The 13,763-nt window shown below is 39.2% G+C and overlaps 3 protein-coding genes across 4 annotated transcripts; all 3 read right to left on the minus strand.

Annotated features, from left to right (window-relative positions):
• On the minus strand, positions 1–686 carry LOC116051585 (transcription factor HES-2-like). 2 transcript variants are annotated; one of them, XM_031302103.2, is made up of 2 exons: positions 452–686; positions 1–338 (listed from the first exon to the last, which is right to left on the minus strand). In XM_031302103.2, the coding sequence occupies exons 1-2, from the start codon at positions 572–574 to the stop codon at positions 6–8; spliced, it is 456 nt and encodes a 151-aa protein (XP_031157963.1). In that variant the 5' UTR covers positions 575–686; the 3' UTR covers positions 1–5. The 2 variants fall into 2 exon arrangements, 1 of the variants encoding a protein (XP_031157963.1); XR_004105377.1 differs by having other exon boundaries at positions 249–333; positions 452–534.
• A 4,857-nt stretch (positions 687–5,543) lies between these two features.
• Positions 5,544–7,026, minus strand: LOC116051584 (transcription factor HES-2-like). Its single transcript, XM_031302102.2, has 2 exons — positions 6,851–7,026; positions 5,544–6,737 (listed from the first exon to the last, which is right to left on the minus strand). The coding sequence occupies exons 1-2, from the start codon at positions 6,971–6,973 to the stop codon at positions 6,405–6,407; spliced, it is 456 nt and encodes a 151-aa protein (XP_031157962.1). The 5' UTR covers positions 6,974–7,026; the 3' UTR covers positions 5,544–6,404.
• A 3,540-nt stretch (positions 7,027–10,566) lies between these two features.
• On the minus strand, positions 10,567–11,245 carry LOC116051581 (transcription factor HES-5-like). The gene is made up of 2 exons (XM_031302099.2): positions 11,108–11,245; positions 10,567–10,994 (listed from the first exon to the last, which is right to left on the minus strand). Exons 1-2 carry the CDS (start codon positions 11,228–11,230, stop codon positions 10,572–10,574), a joined length of 546 nt encoding a protein of 181 aa, XP_031157959.1. The 5' UTR covers positions 11,231–11,245; the 3' UTR covers positions 10,567–10,571.
• Positions 11,246–13,763: the final 2,518 nt, after the last annotated feature.

Below are 13,763 nucleotides of genomic sequence, written 5' to 3' on the forward strand. Positions count from 1 at the left end.
GGTGTCTACCACGGCCTCCAGACGGCGCTGTTGACTGGACTCTTCTCTTTGGTGATGCTGGTCTGGACTGTGGAGCTCAGAAGAGAGAAGTCAGCCTCTCTCAGGTTGTTATCAGAGGAAGACTGCAGCTTGTTGATATTGTTCAGCAGTCTTCTCTGCTGTTGACTCTGCTGCTGCAGCCGTCTCAGGACACAAACTGTCATCTCCAGGATGTCTGCTTTCTCCAGCTTGGAGTCTGGCTGCTGTTTGAGGAACTCTGGACTCAGGAGAGACTTGAGCTGCTCAATGCTGCTGTTGATTCGCTCTCTGCGTAACTTCTCCACCAGAGGCTTTCTGAACTGCAGGAAGAAGAACAAAGTCATTAATAAACTTATTCTGGAGTGAAGTGTTACCATGAACAAAGACAACATCTCATTAACAATATTTTAATCTTCTTGAATCTGTAATTTACCTTGTGGGTCAGAGTCAGATGCTCCTGAGAATTGGTCATTGCTGCAGTGATTGTAGGTGCCATGTCTGGATCTCTGTGCTGTAGAGGTCTCTGTAGAGAGAATCTGATCTCTGCTGGCTTCATCCCTCCTATTTATAGTCCCACATCTCCATATGAATGTGTGGGTCTTGGTCTGGCTGGAGTTTCTCACAGTCTCAGCCAATCAGAGAGCTTGGTGAGACAATAAGGGATGTGGAGCAGCAGTATGTTGAAGGCTGTCATTGCCTGGGGGGCAATGGTTACATCTCAGGGGAACAGGTGGAGGACTGTGGGGTTGGTGATGGAGAGAGACTGACACAGAGCTCTGTGTGAATCTGGGAAAGTGGTGACCCTGTAGAGAGAGCAGATCTACTGCCTGATGCTGGGCACACGCTCATCATCTCATTAAACACGTAACAGAGAATAACAGTCATGGTGTAATGTATGAATTACATGGAATGAAAATAAATAATTAAATAAATAAATAAATAAATAAATGAATAACTTAGTTTATATATATATAAACTAAGTTATTCATTTATTTTATCTAATATATTTGAGCCAAAACTCAATATCTTTAATTCAGATGATTCCATTTTCTTTTTTACTTTTTTCTTAATTTTCACTTAATCAAAAATGCACCATTTCATAAAACGGATCATAAGATTTTAGAAAACAGTTCAATGCCCATTAATGACACTTGAAATAAACTCAACACAATAATCATGTGGCTGTCCAGATGTTGCAGAGTCTTTTGACTCGTGTCTTGTAGTCAGTGTGAGTAACAAGTTGATCTCCGTTTCCCACACTGACTCCCTGTATGGTGTGGTCAATGAACCACAAAGGGACTTCTGTGACAGATGCTGGCTGTGTGTTGTTATAGAAACAGAGCCTGACATCATCAGCCATCTGGAGGGAAAGGACACCATTGGCTGTTTCTGACAGTCTGTAAAATTTGAAATGTTGGTGAACAATCTATCATAAAGTATCACCAAAATGATTTATCCTCTCATATTTTCAGTTTCCAATCATTTTCGTACATTGTGAACCTCCAGTAATAAATATGCCTTATATTCTTGACCATTAACTGGATCAAAACTTCAGCTCTCAAAGGGTGGGAGGTTTTCTGGGGGGGGGGGGCAGCTGTTTCCTGAAGTGTGCCAAATCCCTTTGGAGAATTACTCTGCTGCTGGTGGGTCATTCACACTCAACTCTTGCCTCCAGTGCTTTCCCACACTCCGTCTATTAGCAGTAAAGAGGAACGTGCCCCTCTACAAATGGATCTTTGAGGATCCTGTGCACAAGCAGTGTGCACCACCTGGTGAAGAGGGTGGTGCTTCCACAAAAAAACCCCAAAAAACATTAGCCTATCGTGAAAAGTGGGTAGCCTACTTAAAGGGGTGATTGAATGCAAAACTGATTTTACCTTGTCATAGTTGAATAATGACAGTTTAGTGGGTAACTAGGACATACATAGAACCTCAAAATCCCATTGAAACCTCTTTCCTCTGCTCAAATCTGTTTCAAATCTCACAATTAGAAACTGCCTCTGAAAACGGGAAAATCTCAACGAGCCGCCGAGTTGACGTCAACTCCTCCTCATTTGGCTCTAGTCTCTATCTTTGTCATGCCCAAACATTTACATAGCTACACCACTGATCTGAGGTCAGCTTAGTCTTCTGAATAGGTTGCGTAGATCTCAGAAATTGTATACATTGTTAATCTGCTATTTTACCACTAAATTCACTTCTGAGACTTTTTTATGTGTCGGAGTTCAGCAGCCGGTGCTGCCTGTGTTGCTGCCTCGCCGCCGGCCTGCCTTCCTTCACAGACCCCGGCCTGCTGTGAGGTAGATGGAGCTCCGTCACGGCTGGCAGCCCACGGCACTCCACTTGTTGTAATTCTAATGTGTTGCGTTATTTAAACAAACGATCGGGGAAGTAAACGCCTCTTGTCCGCGAGTCTCATTGATAGAGCCTACGGCTGGATGGAGCTCTATCAATGAGAGCTAGCTAGCCTCCTCTTAGAATTCCTCTGGAATTCACAAAAATGCATTAAATTGAAATCGGACAACATTGTTAGCTTTATAAGACCTTGGGGTAGATGTTATATAAGTGGCGTGACGAAATTCAAACTGTAAATATACTCGAATTACGCCGAAAATTAAGCTAACTAGCCGCGATCTGTACACATAGGATTGGAGGGACAGCCGCAGCTAACGAAACCCCTAATGTTCACAAAAATTCATTAAATCGAAATCGGACTCCATTGTTAGCTTTATAAGACCTTGGGGTAGATGTTATATAAGTGGCGTGACGAAATTCAAACTGTAAATATAGCTACTCTAGTTATGCCAGCAGCTGGCAGCCAGCCAGCCAGCTCCGCGTATTCCAGTAGTCCAGTACCCAGGGAAACGGTGACTTTCACTGGGTATGGAGGTTGCCGCTTTCTCGTCAGACTGTGTGGAGCTCCTAAAGTCCGGCACGTCTTACCAAATTTGCAATTAGCCATCAATTTTCGTAAAACGGCCCATATTTGAGCTTTATATAGTTGATTTCTCGCTTTAAAAAGTCTCAGAAGTGAATTTAATAACGAAATAGCCCGACAAATAATGTATAACTTTGCAGTGTCTGAAATATGAGACCTGCTGTCTCATCTCCAATGTGTTTCTATGGGGTTCGCTCAAACCAATCAGCGCGCAGCTCATCTAAATATTCATGAGCATACCATATTTGGAAGAAAAGCTCTTGTTCCAAATAGAGCCATATTCACAGGGTAGTTAAGGGCCTAATAAAATAGCATTTGGGCAAATTTCAGCCCAACCAATGTTACATACCCTATTAGGAGACCTTAAGGAACAGTGTAAAATACCCTATATAATCACTTAATCACCCCTTTAAGCGATGTGAAATTAAAAGGAGTGACTTCACATTTTACAAACATAGCCTAATTAATGAATTAATTAATATGGAAAAATTCTACACGTCATGTTTGTGTAGGCTACTTGGTCGGGGTCTGAACATCAGGGCGGAACTTCTCATTCTGTCTCTCATTTGTCCACTCAGGTCATAATTAATGTGACAGTAAGTCCAAGTTCACCATTCGTGCCAAAATTAAGATAGCTCCCTCAAGTCAACAATTAACGTTAGAAAATGTTCTTTGAAACGGTTTATTGCTAAAAGTAACAGGGAGGACACATAATACAGCACCTGAGGAAACATTAAAGGACGAGGCAAATAGAACCAGTGAAGAAATTCAGCCACAGCGGCAGCGAAGCCAACACTCCTAAAAAACTGGAACCCCTGCTCTCTGTTGGACTCATTACCACCAAAGCTGGTCCCTTATTAGAAATTCTTTGTTACCACCATTTGTGGACTTATGTTGACACGCAGGTCTATCTAAAACTTTACCCTGTTCATTTACGCAAAAGGCAGATGAACAGAGATCGACTTGTATGTCGTGAATGTCAATGGCTTACAAAAGAAAATTTGAATATCTAACGTCAGGGTAAAGAAAAAGAAACACCAGAAGTCTTTAAAACGTTTGTAACCAAAAGTGCAACGTTAGCCCTGGAACTTTTTCACCGAACATTGATTGACCAAACTGAAGAACCGGACAGCAGCGGGCCTTTGAGAGAAACCACACCTAAAGAGACAGTAAACTGAAAGGATCTAACTGAGACGGTTCACCACTTACCTCCTCCCTTCAAGTTTCTGGTGAGTAACTGTAAGCTAATGCTAAAGCTTAATTTTTTTACTATTGGCATCTTTGTTGTCTCTTCCTCTGTTTGGGACTACTGTAAAAATGTCGCTGTCCGTGGTGTTGTATAATGGATGTAACGTTAGCTAATAAGACAGTAATATGTTGTAAATACGGGCGAGGAGTATCTTTAGTTTCTGAAGTGTAATTGTTACTTGAGTTAGTTGTGTAACGTTAAATTCTTTGTTAGTTCTTGTTTGTGCTCAATGTCGTTTATGGCCTGTGGTCTAGATATTTCTGTGTAAAAAAACCTCTTAGCATGAACTTGTTAGCTGTTCAAAGGTCGAGTGTCACAAGGTTGTAATTCTGAGAAACAAAACATTTAGTAAAAATTAACCTAATTTTTAGTTTAATTTACATTGTACAAATGGCAGAAACATTTTCAAACACAGTGCTTAAACTATGGGCTCTCATGGATGGAATTACACTATTCCTAAAGTGGTAACGTTAATGCTGATTAATATCAGAGATACAGTTACAACTAAAGGCCTAATTCATAACAAGCTCCAATTTGAGGAGCAATACTCTCTTTTAATCTCTGTCCCTTGAGGACAAAGGTCTGGATCTATTGTCCCACAGGGCTCTGTGAATGAGTCTCCTCTGGTTTCCCACACTCTGTCCTTTCACTGCTGGTACTAGAGGAACAGCCATAGACTAGTCTATGGGAACAACAGAAGTGTGTCTTATTATGCATCTTATTAGATACACTGTCTGACCTCTTTAAAAAGAGAAATGGTTAACTTTTTAAACTTTTTTTAAAACACCTGGAACTTACAGTTATACCAAAATAATGGTGCATCAAAATTGAAATTGAAAAGGTTTCTCATTTGTTTTGACTTCAGTGACATAACATTGTCTGACAATCTCTCTTCATCAAAAATCTTAATTGCAGCACATTCCTATGCTTAATTTAACACTACAGGTATGTATGCATTAACAATTACTGTGTGTGCTAAATTGTATCTTGATTTGTCAATCAAAGGTAGGAACGATGATGGAGACCTCTATCAAATAAGTTAAAATGAAAAAGAAATATAGTTTATATTATAGGTTTGTCTTCCATCATTATAAAGAGGGTAACAATGACACAAAGTGACATGAGAACACAAAGTTTTCAGCTGGCAGTATTTGTTTATTCAACAAGGACCAATGAGCCACAAAGTATGAAAGCTCCAACTAGAGGTGATGATACATCACAACAACTTGTAGATTTCTACAAGACACACTGTACTCCGAGAGAATAAAGGAACAACTGTCTTTATAAAATACAGCCATTTACAATATTTGAGGACACAGTTCTCAGCGTACTTTGAGGTTTTTTCCCCAAATAGTTCAACACATTTTCACTTAGTGAACAAAAGACAAAATTAGTAAAAACTGACCTTACAATAGGTCACATTGTTCTTAGTAACCTCTGAATTCAATAACATCTTAAACAATAACATTGTCACTGGAAAACTGTGACAGTGTGACATTAAAGAAACCTTTTACAGTAAAAGGATAAACATTGTGATCTTAAAACAGATCATTTTTCAATAATCACAAAGTGAGGGAAAGCCCATTATGATTAAATGTCCATAAAAGGACAATTAAGATTTTTTTTAAATCTTCAATACCAAACGAGGTAATAAACGTCTCCATCTGTCAACACATGACATGGAGTGAGTCATAAAAGTATCACAGATAAATTGTGACATTAAGCAAACCTTTTAGAAAAAAAGAGAAACATTTGGATCTAACAACAGATCAGTTTTGAGTAATCGGAGAAATTAAAGTGAGGTAAGTCCATGGTGACAATATATCCATAAAAAGGACAGTTAAAGTTTCTGATCAAAATGATCAATAATAACCAAAAGACAACAAATGTTACCATAGCGTATACCAACAATACATGAAGTACAGTGAGGTATAATAATAATAATAATAATAATTGCTGATGCAATCAGATTTGGTTTATGCAACATGCATGACCAGATGTTCTCTTTCTTAACTTGAAAGATATTGGTGCTGTCATTTCCTCAGGAAATGTCATCTTGCAGAAAGAAAACAAACACAAACTACAATCTTCTGTAAAACAGAAGAACAAGTCCATAACATTTCAAAGACTTCAGTCCAGTAATCTTTGACCAATATGGTCATCTCAGTTTGTCTGGTAGTAACTCCAGTCTGTAGGTGTCTACCACGGCCTCCAGACGGCGCTGTTGACTGGACTCTTCTCTTTGGTGATGTTGGTGTGGACTGTGGAGCTCAGAAGAGAGAAGTCAGCCTCTCTCAGGTTGTTATCAGAGGAAGACTGCAGCTTGTTGATGTGGTTCAGCAGTCTTCTCTGCTGTTGATTCTGCTGCTGCAGCCGTCTCAGGACACAAACTGTCATCTCCAGGATGTGTGCTTTCTCCAGCTTGGAGTCTGGCTGCTGTTTGAGGAACTCTGGACTCAGGAGAGACTTGAGCTGCTCAATGCTGCTGTTGATTCGCTCTCTGCGTAACTTCTCCACCAGAGGCTTTCTGAGCTGCAGGAAGAAGAACAAAGTCATTAATAAACTTATTCTGGAGTGAAGTGTTATAATGAACAAAGGCAGTGTCTCATTGACACTATTTTAATCTTCTTGAATCTTTAATTTACCTTGTGGGTCAGAGTCAGATGCTCCTGAGAATTGGTCATTGCTGCAGTGATTGTAGGTGCCATGTCTGGATCTCTGTGCTGTAGAGGTCTCTGTAGAGAGAATCTGATCTCTGCTGGCTTCATCCCTCCTATTTATAGTCCCACATCTCCATATGAATGTGTGGGTCTTGGTCTGGCTGGAGTTTCTCACAGTCTCAACCAATCAGAGAGCTTGGTGAGACAATGAGGGATGCAGCACACTTAATGCTGATTTGGCCTGGGGGACAATGGTTAGATCTCAGGGGAACAGGTGGGGTGTGATGGAGAGAGACTCACAGAGCTCTGTGTGAATCTGGGAAAGTGGTGACCCTGTAGAGAGAGCAGATCTGCTGCCTGATGCTGGGATCAATGACTGTGACTGAGCACACGCTCATCATCTCATCACACACGTGAGACACTGACTAGGAGTTGCATCTAGAGTAAAAAGTACAGTATATCTTACATGTTGCTAAAATAAAATATAGCAAGTGCCATTCCTGTCATTTATCCTCCTTATTTTCTTTATACGTCAGTTACAATTTTAAGGTAATATGATTTGTTTTTCTAAAAGTTTTAATAGAATCAATATACTATATTTTAGGAAGTTATTCCTTTCAGGTATTAAAAAGACTGCAATGCCCATGATAAATTCAAAACGTATTTACAATAACATCAGAGCAACTATCAGTTTGCTGTCCAGATGTTTCACATGCTTCTGACTTGTGTCTTGTAGTCAGTGTGGGTAGAACGTTGGTCTCAGTTTCCCACACTGACTCCTTGAATGCTGTGGTCAATGAACAACAGAAGGACTTTGAATGGAGCTTCTGTGACTGATACTGGAAGTGTGTTGTTATAGAAACAGGGTCTGACATCACCAACCATCTGGAGGGAAAGAACACCATTGGCTGTTTCTGACAGTCTGTAAAATTTGAAATTGTCATTAAAATGTTACAATAAAGGGCCGACTCAAAAAATGTATCACATTATTTAGCCAAACAATTGATTACATACATTTTGACCATCTAGTCATTATTGTGCCGTCGTATCAGCAACTGAATCGAGACTTCAGCTCTACAGATGAGGGTGGGAGGTTGAGGCAGCTGTTTCCTAAAGTGTGCCAAATCCCTTTGGAGAATAATCTGCTGCTGGTGGGGTTGACATTGATAATCATGGTAAACTCTGATCTCCAGAGTTTCCCACACTCTGTCCACTGAAAGATATTAAGCTGTGTGCCTAAATCTAAATAGACCTTTGAATTACCTGTTAACATGTGGTGGCCATAAAAAAAAAATCCTTTTATTTTTTTTCTCATCTTACATTGTACAACTCAAAACATTTAATTTTAACCTATATATGAAGTAAAAATCGTTTTTGTTGGAACCAGAGCAAAAATGACATATGCCCTTTAACTGTTGGAAAATCCTGTGTTAATAAAACAATATATATTGAGGCCAACATGCTTTCCTGTGGTGGTGTTGATCAGTTCAAATTCATTAATACCTATGAAGAGGTAATACATTTCTCTATGCACTATATTGTATCAACACAATACGTGCAGTGAGGCATAACAGTAGCTTTAATGTATCTTCCTCTTTTTGGGACTACTGTAAAAACATTGCTGTCTGTGGTGTTGAAAAATGGATGTAACCTTAGATAATAAGACAATAATATGTTGTAAATATGGACGAGGAGTATCTTATTTTCTGGAGTGTAACGCTATTGTTTCTTGAGTTAGTTGTGTAATGATAGGTTCGTTGTTACTTGTGGTTTGTCCTTAATGTCGTTTATGGCCTGTGGTCTAGATATTTCTCTGTGTAAGAAAACCTCTTAGCATATGAAACTTTTGGAGTAGTTGTTTTGCTTCGGATGTTTGCTGTTCAAAGCTTGAGTTTCATGAGGTTGTAATTCTGAGTAACAAAACATTTAGTAAAAAATAACCGAATTCTTTGTTTATTTTACATTGTAAAACTGGCAGAAACAATTTCAAACAAAGCGCTCAAACTACTGGCTCTCATGGATGGAATTACACTATTCCTAAAGTGGTAACGTTAGTGCTGATTAATATCAGAGATAAAGTTACAACTAAAGGCCTCGTTTATAACAAGCTCCAATTTGTTGAGCCAGAGTGTCTTTTAATTTCTGTCCTTTCAGGGCAAAGGTCTGGATCTATTGTCCCACAGGGCTCTGTGAGTGAGTCTCCTTTGGTTTCCCACACTCTGTCCTTTCACTGGAGGAGCAATAGAAGTGTGCCTCATTATGGATCATTAGATACAATGTCTGACATTTGTAAATATATAAATGGTTAACTTTAACCTTTTTACTTTAAAAGACCTGAAACTTAGTTAGTACTGAAATAATGGTCCAGCAAAATGTCTTTGAAGTGTACATTTTCTCATTTGGTTTGACTTGACTTACTTCATATAAATAGAGAGACACAAAATATTGATGATCTCTCCTAATCAAAAAAAATGTGCTTGTTTAAAGCACATTTCTATGTGTTTCACGCTATGCATATGTTATGGATAAACAATTACTGTGTGTGCTGAATTGTATCTTGTTTTGTCAATCAAATAGGAACGATGATGGAGACCTCTATCAATGTAGTGATGATAAAAATCAAAGACTTTGAGAACACAACATTTTCAGCTGGCAGTATTTGTTTATTCAACAAGGAACAATGAGCCACAAAGTATGAAAGCTCCAACTAGAGGTGATGATACATCACAACAACAACTTGTAGATTTCTACAAGACACACTGTACTCCGAGAGCGTAAAGGAACAACTGTCTTTATAAAAGACAAACCATTTACAATATTTGAGGACACAGTTCTCAGTTTTTTCTTTTTTTCCCAAATTGGTCAAACATTTTCACTTAGTGAACAAAAGACAAAATTAGTAATAACTGACCTTACAACAGGTCACATTGTTCTTAGTAACCTCTGAATTCAATTACATCTTAAACAATAATATTGTCACTGGAAAACTGTGACAGTGTGACATTAAAGAAACCTTTTACAGTAAAAGGATGAACATTATGATCTTAAAACAGATCATTTTTCAATAATGACAAAATGAGGGAAAGCCCGTTATGATTAAATGTCCATAAAAAGGACAAATAATATTTTTGATCAATTCAAAATCATCAATACCTATCATGAGGTAATAAACATCTCCACCTGTCAATACATGACATGGAGTGAGTCATAAAAGTATCAGAGGAAAATTGTGACATTAAGCAATCCTTTTAGAAAAAAAGAGAAAGATTTGGATCGTAATCGGAGAGATTAAAGTGAGGTAAGTCCATGGTGACAATATGTCCATAAAAAGGACAGTTAAAGTATCTGATCAAAATGATCAATAACAATCAAAGGATAACAAATGTTACTATGGCTTATACCAAAAATACATGAAGTACAGAGAGGTATAATAATAATAATAATAATAATAATAATAATAATAATAATAATAATAATAATAATAATAATTGCTGATCCAACCAGATGTTCTCTTTCTTAACTTGAAAGATATTGGTGCTGTCATTTCCTCAGGAAATGTCATCTTGCAGAAAGAAAACAAACACAAACTACAACCTTCTGTAAAACAGAAGAACAAGTCCATAACATTTCAAAGACTTCAGTCCAGTAATCTTTGACCAATATGGTCATCTCAGTTTGTCTGGTAGTAACTCCAGTCTGTAGGTGTCTACCACGGCCTCCAGACGGCGCTGTTGACTGGACTCTTCTCTTTGGTGATGCTGGTCTGGACTGTGGAGCTCAGAAGAGAGAAGTCAGCCTCTCTCAGGTTGTTATCAGAGGAAGACTGCAGCTTGTTGATGTGGTTCAGCAGTCTTCTCTGGGACTGGGTCTTCACCTGCTCTTTGGACAGGAAGTGTGTCACCTCTTGGACACATCTGGAATAGCCCTGACCGACAGCTGCTGAGTCCACAGGTTGATTCTGCTGCTGCAGCCGTCTCAGGACACAAACTGTCATCTCCAGGATGTCTGCTTTCTCCAGCTTGGAGTCTGGCTGCTGTTTGAGGAACTCTGGACTCAGGAGAGACTTGAGCTGCTCAATGCTGCTGTTGATTCGCTCTCTGCGTAACTTCTCCACCAGAGGCTTTCTGAGCTGCAGGAAGAAGAACAAAGTCATTAATAAACTTATTCTGGAGTGAAGTGTTAGCATGAACAAAGACAATGTCTCATTAACAACATTTAAATCTTCTTGAATCTTTAATTTACCTTGTGGGTCAGAGTCAGATGCTCCTGAGAATTGGTCATTGCTGCAGTGATTGTAGGTGCCATGTCTGGATCTCTGTGCTGTAGAGGTCTCTGTAGAGAGAATCTGGTCTCTGCTGGCTTCATCCCTCCTATTTATAGTCCCACATCTCCATATGAATGTGTGGGTCTTGGTCTGACTGGAGGTTCTCACAGTCTCAGCCAATCACAGAGCTTGATGACACAATAAATGATGCCACACTCCGAATGGTTTCATTGATGTGAGGACAATGGTTAGAACTCCGGGGAACAGGTGGAGGACTGGGGTGATGGAGAGAGACTCACAGAGCTCTGTGTGAATCTGGGAAAGTGGTGACCCTGTAGAGAGAGCAAATCTGCTGCCTGATGCTGGGATCAATGACTTTGACTGAGCACACGCTCATCATTCCATCACACTGGTAAGGGAATAACAGTTATGGTGTAATGTTTGAATTACGTTTAAGATAATAAGAAAGAAATATAAAAACTAAGTTGGTTCTGTTCATTTTATAATGCTTTTCTTGAGCCAACCCCTACCATATAGCAGGTAAAATCATTCTGTTCTGAATTAATAATTTATTACGGTACGGTACATTTACGGTATACCTAAAATGTTTATGAAAAATGCACCATTTTGTAAAACATTATCATAAGATTTTAGATATAAGTGTGATTTCCTTTCATGACACTTGAAATAAACTCAAAACAATAATCATGCTGCTGTCCAGATGTTGCAGTCTTTTGACTCGTGTCTTGTAGTCAGTGTGAGTAACAAGTTGAGCTCCGTTTCCCACACTGACTCCCTGTATGGTGTGGTCAATGAACCACAAAGGGACTTCTGTGACAGATGCTGGCTGTGTGTTGTTATAGAAACAGAGCCTGACATCATCAGCCATATGGAGGGAAAGGACACCATTGGCTGTTTCTGACAGTCTGTACGTTTTGAAATGTTGATAATGAACAATCTATCATAAAGTATCCCCAACATGATTTATCCTCTCATATTTACAGTTTACAATCATTGTCGTACATTGTGAACCTCCAGTAATAATTACTGACCATTAACTGGATCAAGATTTCAGCCCTCATTAGGGTGGGAGGTTTTCTGGGGGGGCAGCTGCTTCCTGAAGTGTGCCAAATCCCTTTGGAGAATTACTCTGCTGCTGGTTGGATGGATGTCATTCACACTTAACTCTTTCCCCCAGCGCTTTCCCACACTCCATCTATTAGCAGTAAAGAGGCATGTGCCCCTGTTAGGGTTGGGTACCGAACTCTTTACTTTTTTGGGTACCCACCGAATTACGTCGGTACTACCGAGGACCGATTCACTTTAAATCAAACGGTACCAAATTTCGGTACCTGAGAGCGCGTAAGCGCAAGATTATCTGTCCTGTCTGCAAATTGACAGAGAGCGGAGCTCCGACACACACACCACACAAACACACGCGCGCAGAGGTGTGTGTGTGTGTGTGTGTCGGAGTAAAGTCAAGCAAACTATGTTGGCTCTGCAGTTTTATTGAAGTCACAGTGAGTCACGGCAATGCCGATAAAGTGGTTTCAAGTGTGGTTACAGTTTTTCAAAACTTCATACAGACAGCGTTTGCTGTGATATAATATTATTGGCGACCACAGTCGTGGTGCTGTTGACGTTACACTTCTTCTGAGACAAGCAGGCACAACAATGGTTTCTATGCCCCGGTGAAGACTGACAGGCTGATGTTGTAAGGCAGGGCAACTTTATTTCTACAGCACCTTTCAGCAACAAGGCAATTCAATTACATTCCTTTGCACTTAAGTTAGTTCTCCATTAATTCAATGTTGACAACAGGGCAGTCACCAAGTTTATTGTAAAAGGTTTGTGTCATTATGCAGTTTGCACTAAAATGTCTTTGTTGTTTACATTCCTTTGCATTTTAGTTAGTTCAATATTAGCCTGTACACAATGTCATTTATTTATTTATTTATTATTTATAATATGTTCATGTTGTGGCAAAAAGGTTTCTCTTTTTACGTTAATTTTGGCCAAGTTTGGATTGATACCAATCCTAAGTATCTGACTGGCACACCCCTATCCGAAAGCACAACCAGTTTTATTAATGTTACTCTGAGTGAGCAGTGTTACCAGAATTTTTTAATTTAGATTACTGTTTTGGTTCACAATTGAGGTGGAAAATAAAAGTTTTGTGTTTAATGCATTTTTGTTGATGTTGAAATGGATTTTAAAACATATAGTATCGAAAAAAGTATCGAACCGGCATCGAAACTGAGGTATCGAAATTGGCACCGGATCGAAAGATTTTGAATGATGCCCAGCCCTAGCCCCTCTACAAATGGATCTTTGAGGATACTGTGCACAAGCAGTGTGTGCCACCAAGAGAAGAGGGTGAGGCCCCCCTAAAAACGTAATTATCAATTAAAGTGAATATTTGGTACATAACAATTAATGAAAGAGGCAATTTTTGAAGAAATTGCGGTGTGAATGCTGGATGTTGAAAAACTAAACAAATTACTTAGTCCCCCCCCCCCCCAAATTGTTTCCATTATTACTAACCCTGCAAACTAAGTTGAATATTTTCCAAAAGTATTAATGGGACTTAACCGTTGATTAATACCAAGAATATATGAAAGATTTGGAACATTT

Source organism: Sander lucioperca, chromosome 6 (genome assembly GCF_008315115.2).
Source record: "Sander lucioperca isolate FBNREF2018 chromosome 6, SLUC_FBN_1.2, whole genome shotgun sequence".
In the NCBI taxonomy this organism is placed as follows: domain Eukaryota; kingdom Metazoa; phylum Chordata; class Actinopteri; order Perciformes; family Percidae; genus Sander; species Sander lucioperca.

Coding starts and splice junctions, on each gene's coding strand:
- LOC116051584 (XM_031302102.2), bottom strand. CDS start 6,973: ATGAAGCCAGCAGAGATCAGATTCTCTCTACAGAGACCTCTACAGCAC. Junction 6,738..6,850: donor ATCTGACTCTGACCCACAAG/GTAAATTAAAGA, acceptor TTCTTCCTGCAG/CTCAGAAAGCCTCTGGTGGA.
- LOC116051581 (XM_031302099.2), bottom strand. CDS start 11,230: ATGAAGCCAGCAGAGACCAGATTCTCTCTACAGAGACCTCTACAGCAC. Junction 10,995..11,107: donor ATCTGACTCTGACCCACAAG/GTAAATTAAAGA, acceptor TTCTTCCTGCAG/CTCAGAAAGCCTCTGGTGGA.
- LOC116051585 (XM_031302103.2), bottom strand. CDS start 574: ATGAAGCCAGCAGAGATCAGATTCTCTCTACAGAGACCTCTACAGCAC. Junction 339..451: donor ATCTGACTCTGACCCACAAG/GTAAATTACAGA, acceptor TTCTTCCTGCAG/TTCAGAAAGCCTCTGGTGGA.